Source organism: Manduca sexta, chromosome 20 (genome assembly GCF_014839805.1).
Source record: "Manduca sexta isolate Smith_Timp_Sample1 chromosome 20, JHU_Msex_v1.0, whole genome shotgun sequence".
Taxonomy (NCBI): domain Eukaryota; kingdom Metazoa; phylum Arthropoda; class Insecta; order Lepidoptera; family Sphingidae; genus Manduca; species Manduca sexta.
In genome coordinates, this window is record NC_051134.1 from 14,238,808 (window position 1) to 14,259,976 (window position 21,169).

At 33.6% G+C, this 21,169-nt stretch overlaps 1 protein-coding gene across 3 annotated transcripts; it reads right to left on the minus strand.

Moving 5' to 3' along the window:
* Window positions 1–166: 166 nt before the first annotated feature.
* LOC115456424 (fatty-acid amide hydrolase 2-B) lies at window positions 167–20,381 on the minus strand. 3 transcript variants are annotated; one of them, XM_030185481.2, is made up of 9 exons: window positions 20,252–20,381; window positions 6,034–6,216; window positions 5,607–5,826; window positions 3,586–3,803; window positions 3,045–3,174; window positions 2,741–2,880; window positions 2,285–2,425; window positions 1,778–2,047; window positions 167–1,385 (listed from the first exon to the last, which is right to left on the minus strand). In XM_030185481.2, the coding sequence occupies exons 2-9, from the start codon at window positions 6,205–6,207 to the stop codon at window positions 1,086–1,088; spliced, it is 1,593 nt and encodes a 530-aa protein (XP_030041341.1). In that variant the 5' UTR covers window positions 6,208–6,216; window positions 20,252–20,381; the 3' UTR covers window positions 167–1,085. The 3 variants fall into 3 exon arrangements, with proteins under 3 accessions (XP_030041341.1, XP_030041339.1, XP_037296637.1); XM_030185479.2 differs by lacking the exon at window positions 20,252–20,381 and adding an exon at window positions 10,313–10,678; XM_037440740.1 differs by lacking the exon at window positions 20,252–20,381 and adding an exon at window positions 10,165–10,183.
* Between the last annotated feature and the right edge of the window lie 788 nt (window positions 20,382–21,169).

Consider the following 21,169-nt stretch of genomic DNA (forward strand, 5'->3'; position numbering starts at 1 on the left):
CGCGTGCTTGTCCTAGACATAGATTAACCTTGACACAGAACATTTGTTGCAAGGTTTACGTCAAATTATTTATATTAAACAAATTAAGAGTACAATTAATTACTAGTATCTATCGAGTAGGTGCTTTAATTTAAAATTAGGATCATATCTAATAAATAAAACAATATTTTTAAGTTAAAATTCCTTTATATCTTTATTCATGTAACTCATGCTTCTTATAAAGAAGTTGAAGTTTGCTTGCATCTAATAAACAATCGATTGACTTAAGTTAAACGTTCTTAATTAAATTAATTGTAATTTATTCTTTGGTTCCAACGCTTTGTAGATATGTTAATAATTTGCGTTGTTTATAAATATTTAGTATTACTGGGGAAACCTTCAATAATTTTTTTCCCAACATCGAAGTTTTAACAGTAGGAAAATAAGAGTGTTTTCACAATATTTAATTGGAAAACATTAATAGGCAGAGGGATGTTGGAAGATAATGGATTGAGCAAAGTAAATCTTATCCGTTATTCTTAAGGTAGGAATGTATTTAAGTTTTATCACCAATTTCGCAAGGAATGACCAATAGTTCAGACACGGCGGAAACCGCTTGGATGCCAACCACGTCAATCTAACGCACAGAATTCTTTTAGTTAAGTATGTCCTAGTGGGTACATTTTCGTTCACAAACTGCATAAGGGTCGCCGCTTGACCATTAGAAATAAGATTAAATTCGAATAAGTTTTGTCAGATTCTCTGTCGAAATATAGATTTTTCGAGTCAAGTTTATCAACTCGTAAGTTAAGACAGTTTAGAAACTGCTGACTGCAATTCAGTCGTAAGAGAAAATAATTGGCTTTATATTGAAGTCACCTTCAAAATGCTTAAGACAATGTCACACACAACACGCATGCAGCCTCGTTTACAGCATATTATATATATCCGTCAGACCATGTAAACAGTTTCCGCCATGTTTGACTATAGTTAATCTCCTACAACATGCTAATATGTTCACACTTGAACTTAAGATTTTAGATACATTCACTTATTTCTTATGCTTTCGGCGATTCCCCATAAAAATTATCATTTAATTTATAAACCTATGCAGTTTTTACAGTTACAAGTTCTGCATTCGGCGGGACCCATCCTCCAAATGCTTTTTCGAATTCTTTAGCAACAGCTATTGTTAAATGGTCGTTGCATTTATTTGCTGCAATTTGTAAACCAACTGGCAGGCCTTTCCTTGTGAAACCGATGGGGCAAGCGGTCACTGGTAGACCCAAGGCGTTAAATATTGTCAAATAGCCACAGTTTAGAAATTTATAATAAATTCTATAGTGTAAATGTGCTGGTGTTGGATATGTCGGGAATAGTAATACTGCATCGTCTGATAGAGCTGCCTGTAACAATTATATTCACACGGTTATTATTCGAGGTATAATGATGTAATGAGATAAATTAAAACATTTTAATGATAAAGTTATATGATTAAACATGTGTATCATAGTTTATGTTTATATTTAGAATTATAAATTCTTGTTTAGGTGGATCAATTATTGTTTGCAATATTTGTACGCAATTATTGAACCAAGTTTGAACACCTGTAATGGCGTGGCTATTCTCGCCCGCGTTGGAGTAGGTATAAGACCATTTTAACAGATATGGAAAAGGCGAATTTTGTTTTCAACACTTGTATAAGTACCATAATTGCAAGCAATAATTGATCCGTACAAATTTAGCTTTAGTCCCACAGTATCGAAATTTAAAAAAAAAAAACGAAGTAAAGGTTTACCTCAAATTCAGTCTTAATGTCCTCGAATTTAGTCATTAACTTTTTGTAATAACTCCTTGGTAATGCGTCAAAGAATAACTTCAAGGGTCCATAGCAAATGCACAGGAAATTGTGATCAGAGAAACCGAAGATCTTTTTCAAAACTTCGGGCCACACGGACTTCCATTCATCTGGTTTTTCAGGGTTGGTGTATATATTTCGGATGTGATTAATATTGGTCAGGACTCTTACGCTAATTTCCCACATGTGTTCAATGTTTTTTATTTTAAGCTGAAAGAATACAATAGAATAATCTAAGTTAATTAATCAAGACTTAATACAAATTATAAAAAGACTATAAACTAGAAATAACCATCTAAGTTATTATCTCATCTTTAAAATTGAAGTAGAATATTCATTGGAAGTTATTCGTAAAAACTGGTAATAATTTAATTATCATTTATCTATGTACTAATACTGTAATATGGTACATCTTCCGAGGTATTGTTTTAATTTACGAATACGAACTGGTTTAACTTCGATGTTGTAAGTCTTTTCAATGTAGCTTTTAGCTTTTTCCATAGCATTTTTCACTTCTGGCCCTATGGAATCTGACACGTTGCTTCCGTCGCCTTCCATGTAATAAAACTTCAGTTTCGATACGTCTACCTAAAAATAATATCCCAAATTAATATTAACCGTTACAATAGAGCCTGGATTACTGAATTAATTATTTAAAACTAAGTTTTCTCAAGTTTTCATTACGTATAAGGGTCAGTACCTATTAGACGGAAAAATAGAATGCCTGTGTTTTTTGTAGTGACGGTCATAGCATTTAGTTTTATAAAACCGAAATACTTGAAAATAACAATTTTAGCCTTTGTTGGCCGCATTTTCAGCAATTACGATATACTATCAAAAAAAATTTCGTCGTTACTTAATTGGGTTTTCAAAAGTAGTTAGAAGCATTGTTTTTATACATACTGGTTTATCTAAAGGTACGTATGGAGCATCAGGTTGCTTTAGTACTTTCAGGAGTAAAGTTAAATCTTCAGCATATCGCGCGATGGGTCCAAGTGCGAAATATTCTTCGAATTCAGAATCCAAACAGTCAGGGACGTGACCTAAAACAATAAGTAATATTTTTATTGATTTGTTATACATTTAATAGAAAAGGTTCAAGGTGAAGAAACATAATTTGGTAGGTATGCCAAGTGTATTTATAGCATCCTCAAAAAGTAGAATAATGGTGTCAATAATATTATCAGCAATGAAATTACATACGTACCTTCAACTGACAACAGTCTTGGTGTAGGTTTATGGCCAAAAATCCCGGTAAACATGGGCGGCAGTCGCAGTGAGCCGGCTATGTCCGATCCGACGCCTATGACTGACGCTGCAGATGAAATTAATGCTGACTGAAAAAGTAAAAGCATAATGAAGCATAAAAGTCCTGGAATATTCGTAGAAATAATGTCTCATTTGTCTTGAAACATTTTAGGGCTTGTTACTCAAGTCTTTAAGCATTTTACACCTTTAAGTTGAAACAGGAACTTTGTATATCATTGGTCCCGAGATTTGTTATTCCCTTTTGGTCGTCGGAGGAGTGTTACATCGTAATATTTAATGGATAACTTCCGAAGTTTAGCTTTATGAGAGCATTATACCGAGACTGAATCTTCTGAAGTAAATTAATTTCAGACAGATAACCGGCTATAAGTAGTGAGAAACATACACTCAAAAATATATTTCAAAAATAAATGTTGCGCTGATCCTTCATTAGAGCGGGACAAGGGTACTTAGAAAAATATGCGAAAGTATTATTGTACCTCTCCCCCAGAAGAGCCTCCAGTCGTCCGTTTCTGGTCGTACGGGTTTGTCGTCACTCCTATGACGTTATTGTACGTCTCCCAGTTCATGCAGAGCTGTGGGGTGTTTGTTACTGCGATGGGAATAGCGCCCGCAGCCCGCGCGAGCTTTACCACCGCAGCATCTTTTTTAGCCGGATTCCTGTATGAGTACACTGTACCGCAATCGTTGCTCATACCTGGAATTTCATATCATATATAATTAAGTAACTATTTGTCCTTAACGGTTGTTGCAATGGATGTAATATAGACGCTAATAATATTTTTATTCTGTGATTATAATAATTATTATAATAAATATCTAGTACAAGAAAAAAGTAATTCTAATCATGCACAACAACGTTTCTTATTAATGGGGGTAATCAACAATATGACTAAATTTCTTCACTTCACCATATTTTAATTTGTAACCTTCGTTGATATACTACCTATAATAAAAATTGTCATGGTACTTGCACATTGATTATCTCAGAATAATAACTAGCCATTACCATCTCAGAATAATTACTAGTATAGTATTCCGAGCTGCAGTCAGCACGAAAGACACGAAACTGTCAGTGTTTGCATTATGTGAATTAGTATTTATCAAGAACAAACAATACACATTCGATGGGGTGTTAATTATTTAATTGTTATTGCTAAAGAACAATTGATTTTGATAGAATTAGTAAGAAATGGAAATGGCTTTAGTTATTTAAGCATAATATATAAATTAATAAAATACGGAACATCCCACATAGACGTTATAAGTACCAAATCTACACTCGCACTACAACATTTATTTTTAAGAGTAATGTAAATCCTAAATATCTTGTTTCGTGGTAATACCAGTTATGTTGACCTCAACTGTCAGATCCAAAATAATACCTATAATATTAAATTGTGTATCACGTCTTTTTAGTATGGAATTGGCCCTATGGCTTCCATTTTCACATAATTCATTCCATTATGTTTTCCGTTGTGCTACTAAAGTTATCTATTTAAAAACAGTAAGTGCCTATTATAACATACGTAACATATACGTACGCACGCAATGATTATTGCATACGTACTTTTATAAGTATATTATGCAGCCAATCGATTTGATTCATTTGGTTTAAAACATTCACTGTAGATTTAAAATTATTTTGAGTAATAAAGAGCAAAGTAGTAATGATAATATGATTTTTTCATTAAAAAATTGATGAGTAATTAAATAACAAATAAATGAAATGATAATTGCAATATGTAGTTTGATAATGTTTACCTAAAGTTTATGTTAAATTAACAATTTTTTTTACTACAACTTTAACTAGTAATATCTATTATTAAATCGGTTACAACAAAAAAAAATCTGGCTTGTTATTGGTAGCTTGTTCTCGTCTCACAACGTTGAATATCACGTAGTGAAATACTTGCAGGAAGAAATATTACATGGGTACAGATTATTTAGCCTTTGAAGGAAAACACGCACCATTAAGGAAGCCTAGACGTGAAATGCGAAATGAATATTAACTTCGATCATTGGTATTGAGTTGCCCCTGACAAGCCATCTTTACTAAAACCTTCGAATAAGTGACATCATTTTGATCTCTATCTTCCTTTAGTAATATAATACGTATTAATAAAAAACATATCACCCCTTTTTCCCGAACGGGTACGCAAAAGTCCAATCAGTGTACTCATTTGTCGCTACGGTTGTTCCAACTCATGGGATAAAATATAAGTACATCTCCCCATCACGTCAAGATATGATAGGGGTCGAGCCTATCGCCAGTCAGTCACAAATGTTAGATTCCAGGCTCATAGCAGGGCTCAGGGCAACTTACTCCGAAATAATCGTTAGCGATCTTCGATTTATGCATTCCTATAAAATTCTCGGTCGAGCAGACTTAATATGACTTATCGTGTTGTGGATCATTAAGTAACATTAGCTTTAACCTTTGTCTGTCATTATCTCGTCAATATAGATTATAATTTGTTTGTTATATTATGATTCTTACCTTCAACAGCTATGCTCTCTTTAACAGTCATCGGTACGCCCAACAACGGATATTCTTTTTCTAGTTCTTCGGGCGACCGATCGGTAGAGGCTATCATCTTGTCTATACCTCTCGCTTCTCTCAAAGCCACCTCGTAACGGGGCTCGACTACAGCGTTCAAGTATGGATTAACTTCCTTGCATCTCTCAATGTATGCAGATACAACTTGTTCTGACGTGACCTAAAAAAATATTGTAAGTTTGGTCAGAAATACTTCCCATTTTTACCTGTCTTAATAATGCAATTACTTTTTCATTCTTATCACATCATCGTTCCCTTTCTTAGAGGTGGGTAATACACCACCTTAACTATATGAATCTGATTATAAGAAACTAAAGCTGACAGGACTTCAGATTATTCTAGTTTGGAATATATAAGTATAACTTACCTCCCTGTTTCGTATCATCGCTGCCAAGTTTGTAGCAGATTTAAAAAGCAACGGGTTCGTTGGCGGTGGACATTTCCTCTTTCTTTTAATGTTGATCAAATAAGTTGCTGGAACAACGATGATGGCCAACAACGACACCAGGAAACGAAGAAATCTTCTCATAAAACCGTTCATATTGGCTGTCTGCAAAGATCATAATATATTACATATACTTAAGTATTAATTTATTTCTTCCAATAAGGACCTTATTACGCCCAATCACTTAAATATCGCTGCCAAGATTTTAAAACGTTACGAGAAATTCTTTCACAAAATTCTAATACCCCGACGTGTCTTAAGGCGTCTGCATTGGCCCATAATATATTCTCTCACATATCCATATCTGCATCACAAATTCGAACCATAATTTGTACAGGGCAACGAACCCGTCAGGAAAAATATGACAGAATTGATCAATGGCCATGGTCAAGATATTGAAGTTCACTCCATGACATTACAAGTGGACTCAGTAAAGATTGCGAGCAAATGTTGAATGCAATTAAAATAGCGTACTTTAAAAGGAAGATATTATCTTAAATACGTACTTACACACAAATTAAGTGACCCATAATGTAAAATAATTGACATAGGTATTATTAGAACGTATAACAGCACAAAATGAAGGTTCATTATTTATTATGTTTTGTACCCAATTGCATATAAACATTTACTGTAAGGATCGCATGTTGATATGCAGTTATATTATATAAATAACCTAAGTACTTAGGACAAAGCATATTCAAGAAATAAACTGAAACACAAATATTTAGAAGTGATTAAATAATCACTAATTAATTAGTTATATAAAAGCTATTTCCTACGTGTATGCACGCAGTTACGATTATTTTCCGATAAAAAAATAGCATAAAACGTTCAGGAACAATATAGGAATATTACGTACATACATACAAAAATTTACATATAGGTTATCTCCATATAAATTTAGAAATTTTTAAAGTTAATTAGTATAGATACAGACACTGTAATCGACCTATCTGGTCATCAAAATCATGTCTTAAACGCTGCTAACAAATTTTGATAACAGGACCATTTCACCGTTGCTTTACTTTCTTGACCTCTTTAGCACGTTGAGATGATGATGATTATAATTATTATATCCCCTATTTTAATACTGAAACTGGTGTACCTATTGCCTGTGTAAACATTATATTTTGCCCTAGGGGCCATCCATAAATTACGTCACACGAATTTCATGATTTTTACCCCGTCCTTTTCACAGGTGTTGACACTTATGGTAGCCCCCCTTTAGTGTGAAGTCATATAATTTGTAATTTTACACCTAGAACAGAATAATTAATAATAATGGTTTCAAAATTAAGATTTTTTTTAAATAAAATTTACATTATACGCGTGCGGAATTTGACCTAAATGCGGCCACGTGGTACTACAGCGAGCCACTCGATGCGAGCGAGAATTCGCTAATAAACAAGATAAATCTAATATATCCAGATAGAATAGTTTTTAAGTCTTTCGTTTATAGTTAAAGCTTTGTGTTTTAATACTTTCGATTTTTAATGATACTCCGCGAAACTGATCCCCACCCCCTCGTCACATAATGTCACACTTAGTTCACCCCTTCCCCTTCTTTTAACGTGTAACGTAATTAATGGATGGTCCTTAAATTTTTTTTATGATAGGAATATTTAAGTTTCGTATTTGAAGATATTGTACTTCGCAGTTACGCTCCTATTACAAAAGGTATATCTTCTAAGCAAGTATATTTCGAAAAACGAATCCTTATATAAGTAATTCATAATTGCATCAGTATTCATTAATAGTCATACCAAAATTATAAAAAAATAAGATTAGTTTTTTATGAGTCGCGATAAACGAGAAATTATAAGATTAATGATTACCATGAACTAATCTATATGTAATTTTTTTTTAAATATCCTGGCCAATTTGTTTTTTGTTATTTTTTATTAAAAACCAATTAAGTATAATTTTTGTTATAAAAACAAGGCAGTTAGCCCGTGTGAACTATTAATAAAAAAATGGGTTGTATTTGAGTACCAACTGAGGAAAGCTAAAAAATCTACTTCAAATTTTAAAACGAATAATTTTTAATTAAGCAGATCTTGGACATAAGTTAACCAAATCTATTAGGAGAAGATGTTAGGTATTAAGTTTTAAATTTTTTGATTAAAACCAAGTCCGATTTAGTTTGCACAATTTTTTGTACATGTGAATGAATTTATGAAGCCGAATTTCCGCCACGGCAGCCAATCTCCACGGAGATCAGCCAGGTACACAGGAGATAGTATAATGCACAAGTGTTTGCGCAATACACAAGTGCACTCTCTATGCCTTCACTCTCACAGTCCGGTGAAACAGTAATCTGACATGGCCGGAAAGAGATCAGGTGCATGACCAATTGCCCTACGTGCTTTCCGAGTTACGGGGTTATCACCGCCAACTTCCTGACTTCGAGCTGCGACTGAGTAATTTTTAAAATGGATTTTTGGTCCGACCCGGGATTCGAACCCAGGACCTCAGTGCCCTAGTCATACTCAAACCGCGTACGCATTACAACTACGTGATTGAAGTAGTTAAACTATGATACATGTACATCATAAAGCACGTTGGAAAATAAACTAAAACTGAACACGTGCTTTACAAATTGCAGTTCAAGTTAAACAGCGTTATCAATTGTTATGTAGGTACTTAAAAAAATATAGGACATATTCAAGACTGGAGTGCATACAGAATACACAAAGAACTTTTATAACTTCGAGTGCGTAATAATTTATAAAAAAAACCGCATTTTCTTGAAGTACTCTTGGTATATTCGAAGCTCATATAGAATATGTCAATTTCAAGATATAAAGTAGGTGACATAAGTAATTGTTATCCATTAGTGAACTAACGATTTGGTTGGGACATCCTTAGGGCAGGTTTATTTTAACAGCTGGCTTCCAAAGGCTGGAGAAAAAGAAGATTGAGGCATCTATTTTTAAGAAGCCTGTTAAACGCAAAGCAATCATTAAACTTCAATGAATGCATTGGACAGAATTATAGACAGAGTGCAACAGCTCTGTCCTTTCAAACAATTAAAATATGAACCATATCTTAATCATTGTTTGCTCGCATTTTTAATTAAGTAAATGATAAATGTCATTTCAAACTCAAGTTCAACAATTAAAAGAAATTGTTTCCTTGTATAAGTTACTTTAAATTATAATAAATGTCAGATTCTTTACTTTCCTCGTACAATTTTAATCCATTACGCTTATTGAGTTACTGAGTTATTTTCCGGGTTACATTTTTAAAGCCAACCTTTATGTTGTGGCGATAAGTAGATGTAAACTACGGGTCGCGGGTCGAATCATATCCGGGGAAGTTTTGGAGGCCGTTCATTAATTAAAAATAGCCAATATGCTAAGAATCCTACGGAATTTAACCGAAGATCTGTTTATTTTAATTGGTATACTTGTGACCCTCATGTAACGTCAGAATGATTTATTTTCGTGCACTTTGTTTTAAGGCTAAGTAATACATCTATTAATTTCTATTCTAAATTCCGGCATTGTCATGGTCATTTGATTTGCGATCGATAGTGATAAATTAGCGGTTTAGGAATTAAAAAAAACTAAACTGCTGAGATTGGAATCCGTGACCGCGTAGTCACAAGCTTGAATCTTTATGACATCATATGACTGATGACCCATTGCGAAGTATACTTACCAGTTATACTCCTATATTATCATTCCAGGATTGAGGTACGAGCTGATGTTAAATCGTGTATTAAGTATAATAATGTTTTTTTTTGTTGACGCGGCTTTCATTTTCAGAGAGGAGAAATCATTGTGTACGTACCTATGAGTTTGACTTTTATGCATGTGTGTAATTATGTGGTTCTCTGACGTATAATGATCTAAGACCCATGGGCGTTGGGAGGGAGGTGCACGTGTACACCCCCTTTTTGAAACAAATCACAATAAAAATAACTGAATGACTACAGGAACTATCGACCACAGAGGTTATTACGGTTTAGTAAATTCAAATAACCGCGCGTTTTTTATTTGAAAAAAAAAAAAATGTATAAATTTAATAATATTATGAAATACCTACTTATGCAGCTGGACCTCCCTAAAAGTAATCTTGACGGTGCCCGTACTAAGACCTATTATTTCGACTTATTAGTTATTGTACGTGCACATTACGCGACTACTTTAGTGCCAATACATTTTAATTTGTGGGTATGACGAATAATAAATACCTTAATAGACACAATCCTAAGATAATATTTCACTATTCCTGCCACATGCCGCTGGAGCTTCACTATTCGCTTCGCTAAATACGGAGGATACACTAAGTTATAACTGTTTAAAAACACTTCGGCCAACACAAAACTATGGTACAAACAAGCACTAAGAACTATCAATAAAACACGCGTAGATACATTAAAGCCCGCGTGAAAGCAAGATATGCACAAATTAATAATTGACATTTTCATTTTATAACAAAAAATACGTGCATTCGATAATATGACTCTCTAATAACAACATAATTGATATTAATTTATCTAACAGCACTGATAACTGTCATGCTTGGCCCTATACTGCGTCTAAATGTCCGCATTGTGCAGGGTCAATGACTATAAATAGGAAATAAACTTATCTTAATATGTTGTAATCGCGTAATGTTACCAAAATTACAACACTTAATTGGGATTATACAAATTTTTATCAACAATAAATCTTAATCATTTTGTCAATGTCAATATTACTTATAGGTAATATTATAATAAGTATATTTACGCATCTTAATTTTAGTCTTGCTAATCAAACACATTTTTTGCATATGTTTACTAAGCCTGTTCTTCAGAAGAAGACGACGGTCATAATAATTGAGTAAATAGTATAAGTAAACGTACTCTCGTTATACTTAATATTAACCTATCTCACGATGTACTCTTAGATTATTTTTACCCTTGATCAGGGTGGAATTGCATTGTAATTAATACTTTTTCTATAAATTTCAATTATTCTTGATTTTATACAATAGATAGACCGCAGCAGGTAAGCGTTTTGTTTTTCAATCACTTACAGCCTCAAAAAAATGAATAGATCGAATTATCAATTAAAGATGCAAATTAAAAAAACAAATATATAATTATATTTCATGTGGTTCGTAAACGTGATGATAATCATTTGTGGCGCGTGTCGATAAGCAGATGTGCTCTTAACATGTGCGATTTTGTAATATAAATAAATCACTTTCTTTGTGCGAGATTGATACTTACGAAATGTTGTTTTATTTTTATTACTAGGTTTTGCTCGTAGTTTTTCTCGCTTAAACTGCTTTGGCCGAAATAAAAATTCCACCTGCGATTTTTTCTGGAGATTAAAACTAGTCTATTGTTACAATATGGTTCATATGTTTGTAAAAAATCTTCCAAATTCGTTAAGCGCATGCTTACTTCTAAAAATCGTTTTAATCTAAATGGAAACGTTGCTTATTTTTTCTTACGATTGAAGTGAATGTATGAATGCAACTTTTTAAAATTACGTCCTTATGTGAGTTTACCGTTTCTTAGTGAGAGGCAGTCTTATCAGTGTTGCCACATGTTAATGTAGTACCTGTATCGGCTTTTTTATGAGTAAGTACTAAGAAAATATATTATGATGCTCAGGGTCAATTGTACGAAAGAAACAATATTATCAAATATTTCTTCCAAATCTACGATGTTAAAATTTGCAGATATTAATTATATACTATTAGTTGTTCCTACCTAGCTTATTGTAATTATTCACAAAATTCAAAAGATTAACTGCATTAAATATGAGATTATTTCTACATAATTATCGGAATTTACATATTATAATAATTAAGTTGTATTTTTAACATTGACAAATAAACAATAAACACTACTAATGCAATTAAAATGTTTTAGTAAATAATTGTATTCTCAATTTATCTCCAAAATTAGGTACAGGTGCAACTAGTAGGCACAAGATCAAATTATTAAATGATGAAAAAATAATTCTTGCTTAATTATCTATATATATATATAAAACATAGTCCTCTTTTCTGTCTGTTTGTATGTTATCGATTTTCCCAAAATCTACTAAACGGATTTTTATGAAATTTGGTATGGAAATAGTTTAAGACCTTGGGACCTAAGGACTCTTATCCCGAAAAACTACACGCGGGCGAAGCCGCGACCAAAAACTAGTTTTATTATGAAATACTGAGTGTAGCTTGCAGTTTTGTCTGCGTGAAAAGCCATTCGCGCTACAAAAGTTCCCATTATCCGTTGCCAATCTCGGTTTTCTATGCGTTATTACCGCAAGCCTGTTTGTCATCGCGGGATTTTTTTATACTGGCGCGGCGAAGGGACCCCACTGTGTCAGATGGTAGCAAAATGGGATCCAGATAGAATGTCAACTAAGGATAGATGGTTATTTCTCGCCAGTGGATACAATTATGCCGGCCTTTTGAAATTTGATATAAACATGATGTGGGTTATACACCCGTGGTCGCTATCCGGGTGGATACAAATATTCTACCACTAGCACTTTCTTAATACATTATGCATCTGAGTTATGTGTAATGCACTCGTAATGTAGCATCTTTCAATATCCACTAATTCATGTTCCATCATCTGCCAAAGGAAGTCCTTTGCTGAATATAGGTCTCCCAGATTCCTAGATCGACAGATTGGTGGCAGTCTGCATCCAGCGAACTTTAATTAGTATTGAATGTTTACATTTAAGCTTTTGTTTATTTTTATGCATAGTGATTTAATTGTGGCTGCCGATAACATGAATTTAATAGATTTTACGCGCGATCCTGGTCGCGAATCATCAACTGAAATTGTTGTAAATCTAAAAGCACTTTTACCGCTTTTGACATTCCAATAAAAAGAATATTACTAATATAACATTTTTATTGATACTTATTGATATTAATGCCATTTTATAATTTATGATATTAAGAATGCCACAATATGAAAATAAAATGATTTCCATTTGTTTCCGATGAAGTATTTTATTTAACGTCTTAATAAAATCAACATAAAAAATATCGCAGTTTTTTTCTTATTAATCACCAGAGTAAAATAAATGTGTTATTTTATTATGACAATAATTAAAAACCTATAAGTTTGTATTAACGTTTAATTCATTTGTTGGTTTTGTGGTTTTTACTTTATAGCTTAATTAATCTTTAATTGTTTTTAAAACATTTTAACACATGAAAACTATATAATTTGTAATTATTACGGTTAGTCTAATTACAATTATAATAATAATTAATATTGTTTTTCCTTTTATAAAGTACGTAGTACTAGTTCCCCCGTCTTGGCTTGGCCGATTGGCTTGAACAAAAGGCTAATAAGATGACAATAGAAACAGCGCACTTAGAGATATTAAGCTACAGCCAATATAAGCATTGAAAGCTGCTGAGGCAAAATAAACTTTATAGCGGCTAAACAAAGTAGAGATATTTGTATGGTTGACTTAATTAGACGAATGCAGCGGTAACTTCAACTGCACGCAGTGTGCGGTATCACCCATGCAGTCTAACCCGACTGAATTTAGTTTTTGTAGTATAGTATTTTGGACTGCAGACACTCGCATAGTTCAGTAAACGGACTGAGATTGCTTTACTCAGTCCAATACAATAGTGGACATCCTTATTTGGCACCTTCGATAGGTGACATTAAAGTATTGACACTAAACTAGTAAATAAATGAATGGATCGAGTAAATATTTTCCTATAACCAGTGATGTGGAAATCCTGGCGGCGTTGGTAGGGTCGGCCTGTGGCAATCGCGTAGTTGCTAAAAGCAAGCAAATCCATTAAGCCACCATCTTGCGAAATAGTCAGCCTTTTCTCGATTTACCTCCGCTTACCGTCCACGAATTGTATGACAAACATGTATTCTAATTATATTTGTGCACGTCTTTCTCACTTACGTACTTGAATTTTAATGAGATATCAACTCATTATAGGTAAATCTGATCGGGTGATTGTCGTTTTAATAATAAATAAGATTATGTCTGGAATGTCGACCGTTATGACTTTACATTAACTAGCTGTCCCATTAGATTATAAGGCAAATATTACGACAGAAATGATGTGTGTCGCAGAACAAGTGGGCACATCAAGTAAATGACATTGTCAAACATTAATGTTTCTCAACGTATGGTACATTATGACATGTGTTGAAATTCTTGTGAGTATTACTACTTTCTGTAGACATAAGGGGCAAGGATATATAAGCATTTCGTGACCTCCATCGCTCATAAACTTTCACAGTTCCACAGAGATCATGAATGCATCGATGAATAAGGATTACAAGGGAAGAGGGTTCTTTGGACCTACAGAAAACTCACTCACCATAAGAACCATAAAGTAAGGTTTAGATTAGTAAAAAGTCTTGCAGACAATGAATTTTGTAAATGATTTGACTGTGTAAACACCACGACAAGTTGACATCTTTAAATATTGAAGCTTGGAAGATTTGCGGCGAGTCGTATGTGTAAAGACTAATTATACTTAGAGATATAGAATAAGGTATTGCTAATATAAATTCAGCTTTATATTTTGTTGTTAATTTACCGGTTTTTAATGAGTTTGTGGTACTACCACAATCGAATTGGTCACGCTGTTGAAAAATCTTTACAGCATGGTTCCATCAATTAAAATTTCTAAACGGAAGCTGTTTATGTCATCTCACTTAAGTTTTATTTTAATATTATTTGCAATATTGAAATGATGTCGCCGGTTCACATATTTGATTAACAATTTGGCCTTAACCTTAACATTACAGTTTTATCAAAAGGTTATGTTCAAGAATAAGATATTTCAACAAAGACTCGCGTTTTCATACCGTAATAATTAATTGTACCTATTGATCATCATACGCTTTCTTTAACTTATAATTAGCTGTAAATCATAATATCTTTAAATCTTCAACAATGATCGGTTTGGTTGCGTCATGTGGTTGTTAGATGCCCACAAGGTAAGTTCCTTCTTCAAATTTAGATAAGTTCTTTAAAGAACTACAACTTCTTAAAACATTCAGTGAAATAGGCCCAAAACTGTATACACGACCATATGGACAATATCCCCTAGTGCAAAGCTCTCCATTACACTAGTAAGGTGATGATGTAACGATAATAGTAACTGATGATGCCTATAGAGGAGGATGTTACATTAATAAAATTTTAGTATTGCGTCTTGACATTTTTTGTACTAGAGTACCTACAAACAAACGTACGCTCAAGTTAAATGCAAATACACGTACGTGCAAAGTAAACGATATAAGTGTCTGTATAATAGAAGACAGGTTACAAGGATGATCGACTTGTTTTTTCGCGTTTTATGAAATAGATTTTATCGTAGTTCCAGCCGCTTGAAATCCGTGTTTTACAATTAAACTTCCAATGTTTTCTAGGATAAAAAGTAGCCTTTTTCTTAATCTAGGAAAGTTGGGTGTACCATGAAAGGCTATGGATTTTATAATGCAAATTGTTGAGGAACGTTTAGGTTAATAGTGCATTACGATTTCCACGCGGGCGCAGCCTCGGGCACAGCTAGTATCTGTATAAATCCATCCAGCGAATGAGTTTACTTTGGACAAACACCTTTATATACCTTATTTATTTACTATTTTAAAATATGAACGCTTAGTTATTTCTGGTTGAGTATTTGCCAAACAGCACAAAAATTGCATATAATTATTACTAAGTTTAATGTGATCTAAGTGGATATAATCACAGGCGGCGGGTTTATGGAGTGATATTATCGACTAAGATTCTTAAAGGAACAAAGGGAGATAAAAATAGTGCCATAATTAAACTGATTGTGTTTGCTGGTTGTTACCCGTTCGTGGGATAATTAATTCAGAAGAAATGGAAATACCATATTGAATATATATTATTATCCAGTTGAGTACATTAGATATCGCAACCAGTCTTCTTAATATAAATAAATAAAAAAAAAACAAACACGACTCGAATATAGAATTCCTTATTTAAATATTTTGTTTTCTAAAAACTTATAAAATTAACTTTCGTATAAGTATTTCGTTGCTTGACCTGGCTGATCCGTCTTTTTCAATAGACCTATGGATATGATCTCAAAATACTTTTCTTAATATTTAGCATGGGAATTAAGTATGTCACCGCTCCTGATGTTAAATATAGCGACATCCTAGAAAAATACCAACCAGTAATGGACGTTGATGTTGTCTTGACCTTGATCTTTTGTCGTACGGACTGGAATCTTATTCCCTATTCCATGAGACCTAATAAATCGACAAAATGTGAATGTGTTACTCCTCTACCTGCCTCTAAATAGGAAAAAGGAATGTTGCTATGGAATATAGAACGGGAAATATTCAGCATCAAATATGACCAGCTCGCTACCTTGCGACCACTTGGTTACCTTGTGACTTCGTCCCTTAAATTTTAATGATATCCGAGAGGAAACATCAATTGGTCTTCTTTTAAGTTAATTGTCATTATTTTAAATATAAAAACATTCAAATAACGGAAGATAGAAAAAAATTTATAAATACTAAAAAGGTTGATAAACATCGCATGTTAAATAAGGCGCAGCGGTTGAATTCAGCTGAGAAGGAAAACGCTCTGGGTTCGATACCAAAATATAGAAGCAGGTTGGCGTGATAAGCATTTCAGCTTTGGGCATTGTGGTAGTTTCTTAAACGTGTAAACTATCGTAGATTCTAAACAATCTTGGTGTAGCAGCTTCGTTCGCATAAAAGTCCTAGTTAGTTATGAAATGTGGCCCGAAAAGATCTTCTCCACTTGACAAAAAAGTTCCTCTATAATAGATCTAGAACTAAAAACTTCAAAACGTTTCTACACATTGACTTCAATCGAAAAATTACAAATATTTTTTCGTTATCTAAAATAACGATTATACTTTGATGTATATTAATTATAATATCAGCCCTGTATTATATACTTGCCCACTGGTGAGCACGGGCCTTCACACACCTTCGAAATTCCTATAAAGAACTTCTCAGATGTGCAGGTTTCCTCACGATGTTTTCCTTCACCGTTAAAGCGAACGATAAATTCACAAAGAATACACACATGATTTTTTAGAATAGTCAGAGGTGTGTGCCCTTGGGATTTGAACCTGCGGACGTTCGTCTTAGCAGTCCGTTCCACACCCAACTAGGCTATCGCCGTTATTAATTATTTTATTGAAAAAAAAAGTTCAGTTATTTTCGTGACTGATTGTACACAGATAGGTTGTCACTTTCACACTGTCACACTTGAATTTCGTATATTATTATTATTATAAAACATTATATTATACTGTATAAATGGTTTTTTTTTTTTTTAATTAAGAACTATGGTATTGTAAAGAAAATAATCTTCGTGAGTCTTAAGAAGTTAAAAGTAACCCGTATTTTTTAAAGTGGTACAAAGCTAGGTTATTTGTCATATCTGCCTTGCTGTTAACATCAGTGAATGTAAGTGTGTCAGAGAAAGTAAATATGGCTATCTAGTATTAAACTTAGATCTCGTTGCGTCTGTCTACACGTCTTATATATACGCAATCATTTTTTATATTGTTTTCTAATTTAAAATTACTAATAATCCGTCATAAAGGCACCGAACTGCAATTTAGAAGTATTTTAACCAGAACTATATAAATATTGACAAATTTTAGTAAAAAATAAATCTGTACATTCTATATATTACAAAACAAACTTTTCTGTTTGTTTGTATGTTATCGATTTTGTCAAAATGTATTGAACGGATTTTTATGAAATTTGGTATGGAGATATTAAGACTCTGGAAGGTTATAGGCTACGTTCTATCTAGGGAAAATATATAGCGGGACTTTTATCTTAGAAAACTTCTTCACGCGAAACCGCGATCAAAAGCTAGTTCAATATAAATACGGAACCCTTTTATGATCAAAAATTATTTATTTATATATTATTACTGATAATATTTGTTAAGTTTATGTTAAAATAAGTATAGTTGTACGTAAATCACTCACCGCGCGACCGGAGCTCGGCGTCATCAGTAGTTCAAGAAAATCGGATCCATGCCGCATCCGCGCGGTATTTTAACCTTAACCAATGGTCTAGCATAGTATTATGTCCTACTTTCTTTAACGCAGACAAAACTCAGGTACTCAAAGCACCTAGAATATACCTGTTTCCTTTTATAAGGATTTAAATAAAAAAATGGCATAAATAAATTCTAATTATCAGAAAAGAATTGTTAATTAACTTCTTTGTACCACTTCGGTGACATAGTTGTATTGTACGCATCGACAACCGCTCTGAGATCTCGGGTTTGAATCCCGGGGCAGGCAAAGTGATCTTGTGGTCTTGTCGGATATTGTGGTCGATATGGCGATACGCTAACAACACGTCATGGGACGAAGCATATGCAACGTAAATTAGTACACACACTAACGACTTTTATACCTGATGGGGTAGACAGAAGCGCAACGGGTGCACTCATTTACCCCTATGAGTTTTCCGCAGGGTTATAGAGACTTTCCCGCCCTCACACCCACCACTACAACTCCTGTAAGCCAGGATCAGCAGTGGCACGCATTTTATGACACCGAGCAGTGAAGCTCGGCGAGTCTCAGGGAAAACTAATATGTCATTATCCCGCAACGAAATTAATCAAATAGAAAGATAGGGAGGAGTTGGAAATATTAACTGTCCACTTCCCTCCAGAGCAATGCGGGTGACAAAATCATGATGTAAGGAGGCGATTTAACCTCAAGGATAGGGACGTTTACAACTAGATAAGCTAGTTATAAAGCACCACGGATAAAATTAAATGAAAGGGTCCTATCACATGAGCTGTTAGATTTGATTACAATAGGCATGGCAAAAACGCCGGAAAGCACGGAAATTCCGTCTAGTCTCAACAAGGTCCATGTAGTATACAACCTTAGATGTTATTTGCATACTGTTTAACATGATGTTGCGCTCTTCATGCCAGAGACCACACTCCCAAAGTACGTGATGAGCAGATTGTTCACCCTCGTAACCAGGTGTAGAGCATGGGCACGCAGGAAAATCCGTAGGGTTATAGGGTGCCTATCGCCATATTAAGCACAAATCCAGATTCCAGTCTGATACTGAGTAGGAAGTCCAATATCACTTTGCCTGTCCCCGATCCAACTTGGGATCTCAGCAGTCCTACCCTATACAAAAACGCCATCGAGCCAGGCTAGTTGTTTTATTTCTGTTCCTAACAAATAATATTCTTGGGTAGACAGTACGTATAAAATCAAATTCGTTATTTACGCGATCCATAAAATTATAAATTAAAGTGATTTTACCAAATACATGTATTTTTGTTAATTATTTTAAATAATGAACCTTCAAATTATTTCTTTTTTTGATCACAGTAGTAACTGCGGCAACCTCAAGGTACTATTTTAACTGTTCATAATTATATTGTCAAAAGATATTTATAACGTTTTGGTGAATTTACGTCTTCCCCCACTAATTGTTAACTGATCCATTAACAAAACCATCAACTACTAAAACAAATACTTCTCCGCTAAAAGGGGGTCTAAACAACCTGTTTAACGGTAAATCCACGAGAGATAGTTTAATCATATGTTTTGGTTCTCTAAATGAATGGTATTATACAATACCATACAATTTACTGTAATTATACAATAATACAGGAATATTGCATTACAACGGATAATCCTGGCCGGGTAACAAGCGTAATATTCGGATACAAAATAATTTGTGTTGGTTTGTAAAACGTAAAGAGAAATCGGCGGATGCAACGAAACAACCACGGTACCGTAAAGCGCCTGCACTCAACTTTCTACTCTATAGCGTACATTCAAAATCTTTGTTAGCGTATTACCAGTTTGTATTCATAAACACTATTGATTTTAATACTAATACTTCAATCATATTATTGTTGATCAAAGTACAAATGTTATTAGAAATTCAAAATTTAACATATTATAAAATTAAATTCACCATTCAAACTAATACTACTAAAATTTTTACAGATATTATAAATCGAATGAAAAAGTTTTTTCTAATTATAAATTAAGTAAAATAATATTTTTTACATAAATTATTTTAATAATTTCATGTACATGAAATCAATAAAATCTACTAAACATTTCAAGCCATGCCCTTCACGATAAATGTTGAAATACTTACATTCTTCAAATCACTTCAGTACGAAACGTGACGCAAAATACAGTTGTAAATCGATAGTTCAATGTTTCGGAGCATGCAATCGCGTGCGCAGCGCACGGGCGCGCTCAACCGACTCGCTGAATGGCTGCCAATGCGGCTCTTGCGCTGGCATGTTAGTGGAAGCTGACCAAGGACGACTTTAGTATGGATGGATACGGTCGTCCTGACCTACGACAACAACCAGGAGGAAAAATAGGCATGCAATTTTTGGAATACTCGTTGTAAGAGGATGTGATGGTCAGAGGTCACATAGCAGGGCGCTACACTTAATGCCTGTAATCATAAAATCTTAGATATCTTTGTTAGGCGTGGATAGCGGGGAAAAATAATTTAAAAACATCTATTTCTATTTTAGCGAATTCTAGTATCAAAGTTTATTCAAAGTTAATAATACCTATTACCTGTTTTGTAATAACGGTATCCTATTTTAAATTACACATGTAGTGGGGAGTATCGGCCAGGTGAGCCTATGAGGGATAACTATAAAAAATATGCTGGCAACTATGCTCCTACGCGCGGGGACCATTACTCTTGTTGAAGGTAAATCCGGTCTTGGGCCTATATCCTGAAAATTCGAAAACATGCAAAGAAGTTATATTAATTAGAGGGAGTACTTTAGTTTACTTTAATTATAAATCAGAGATCATTAAAAATATTACGTCAACTTTGTTATTTTTTGTTGAAAATCATACAGACAATTAATTATTAATTAATTGGTTAAATATATCCAGTATATTTAAAAACAGTTTTAAAAGTGTGTCAATAGAACTTTCGCACTACGATAACTATAGTTGAACCAGTTTTGGGTTCTCCGTTATCATTTGAACAAAAATGCTTATTTTGTACAAGATATTTTCTATCTTACTATTGATCGCTGTC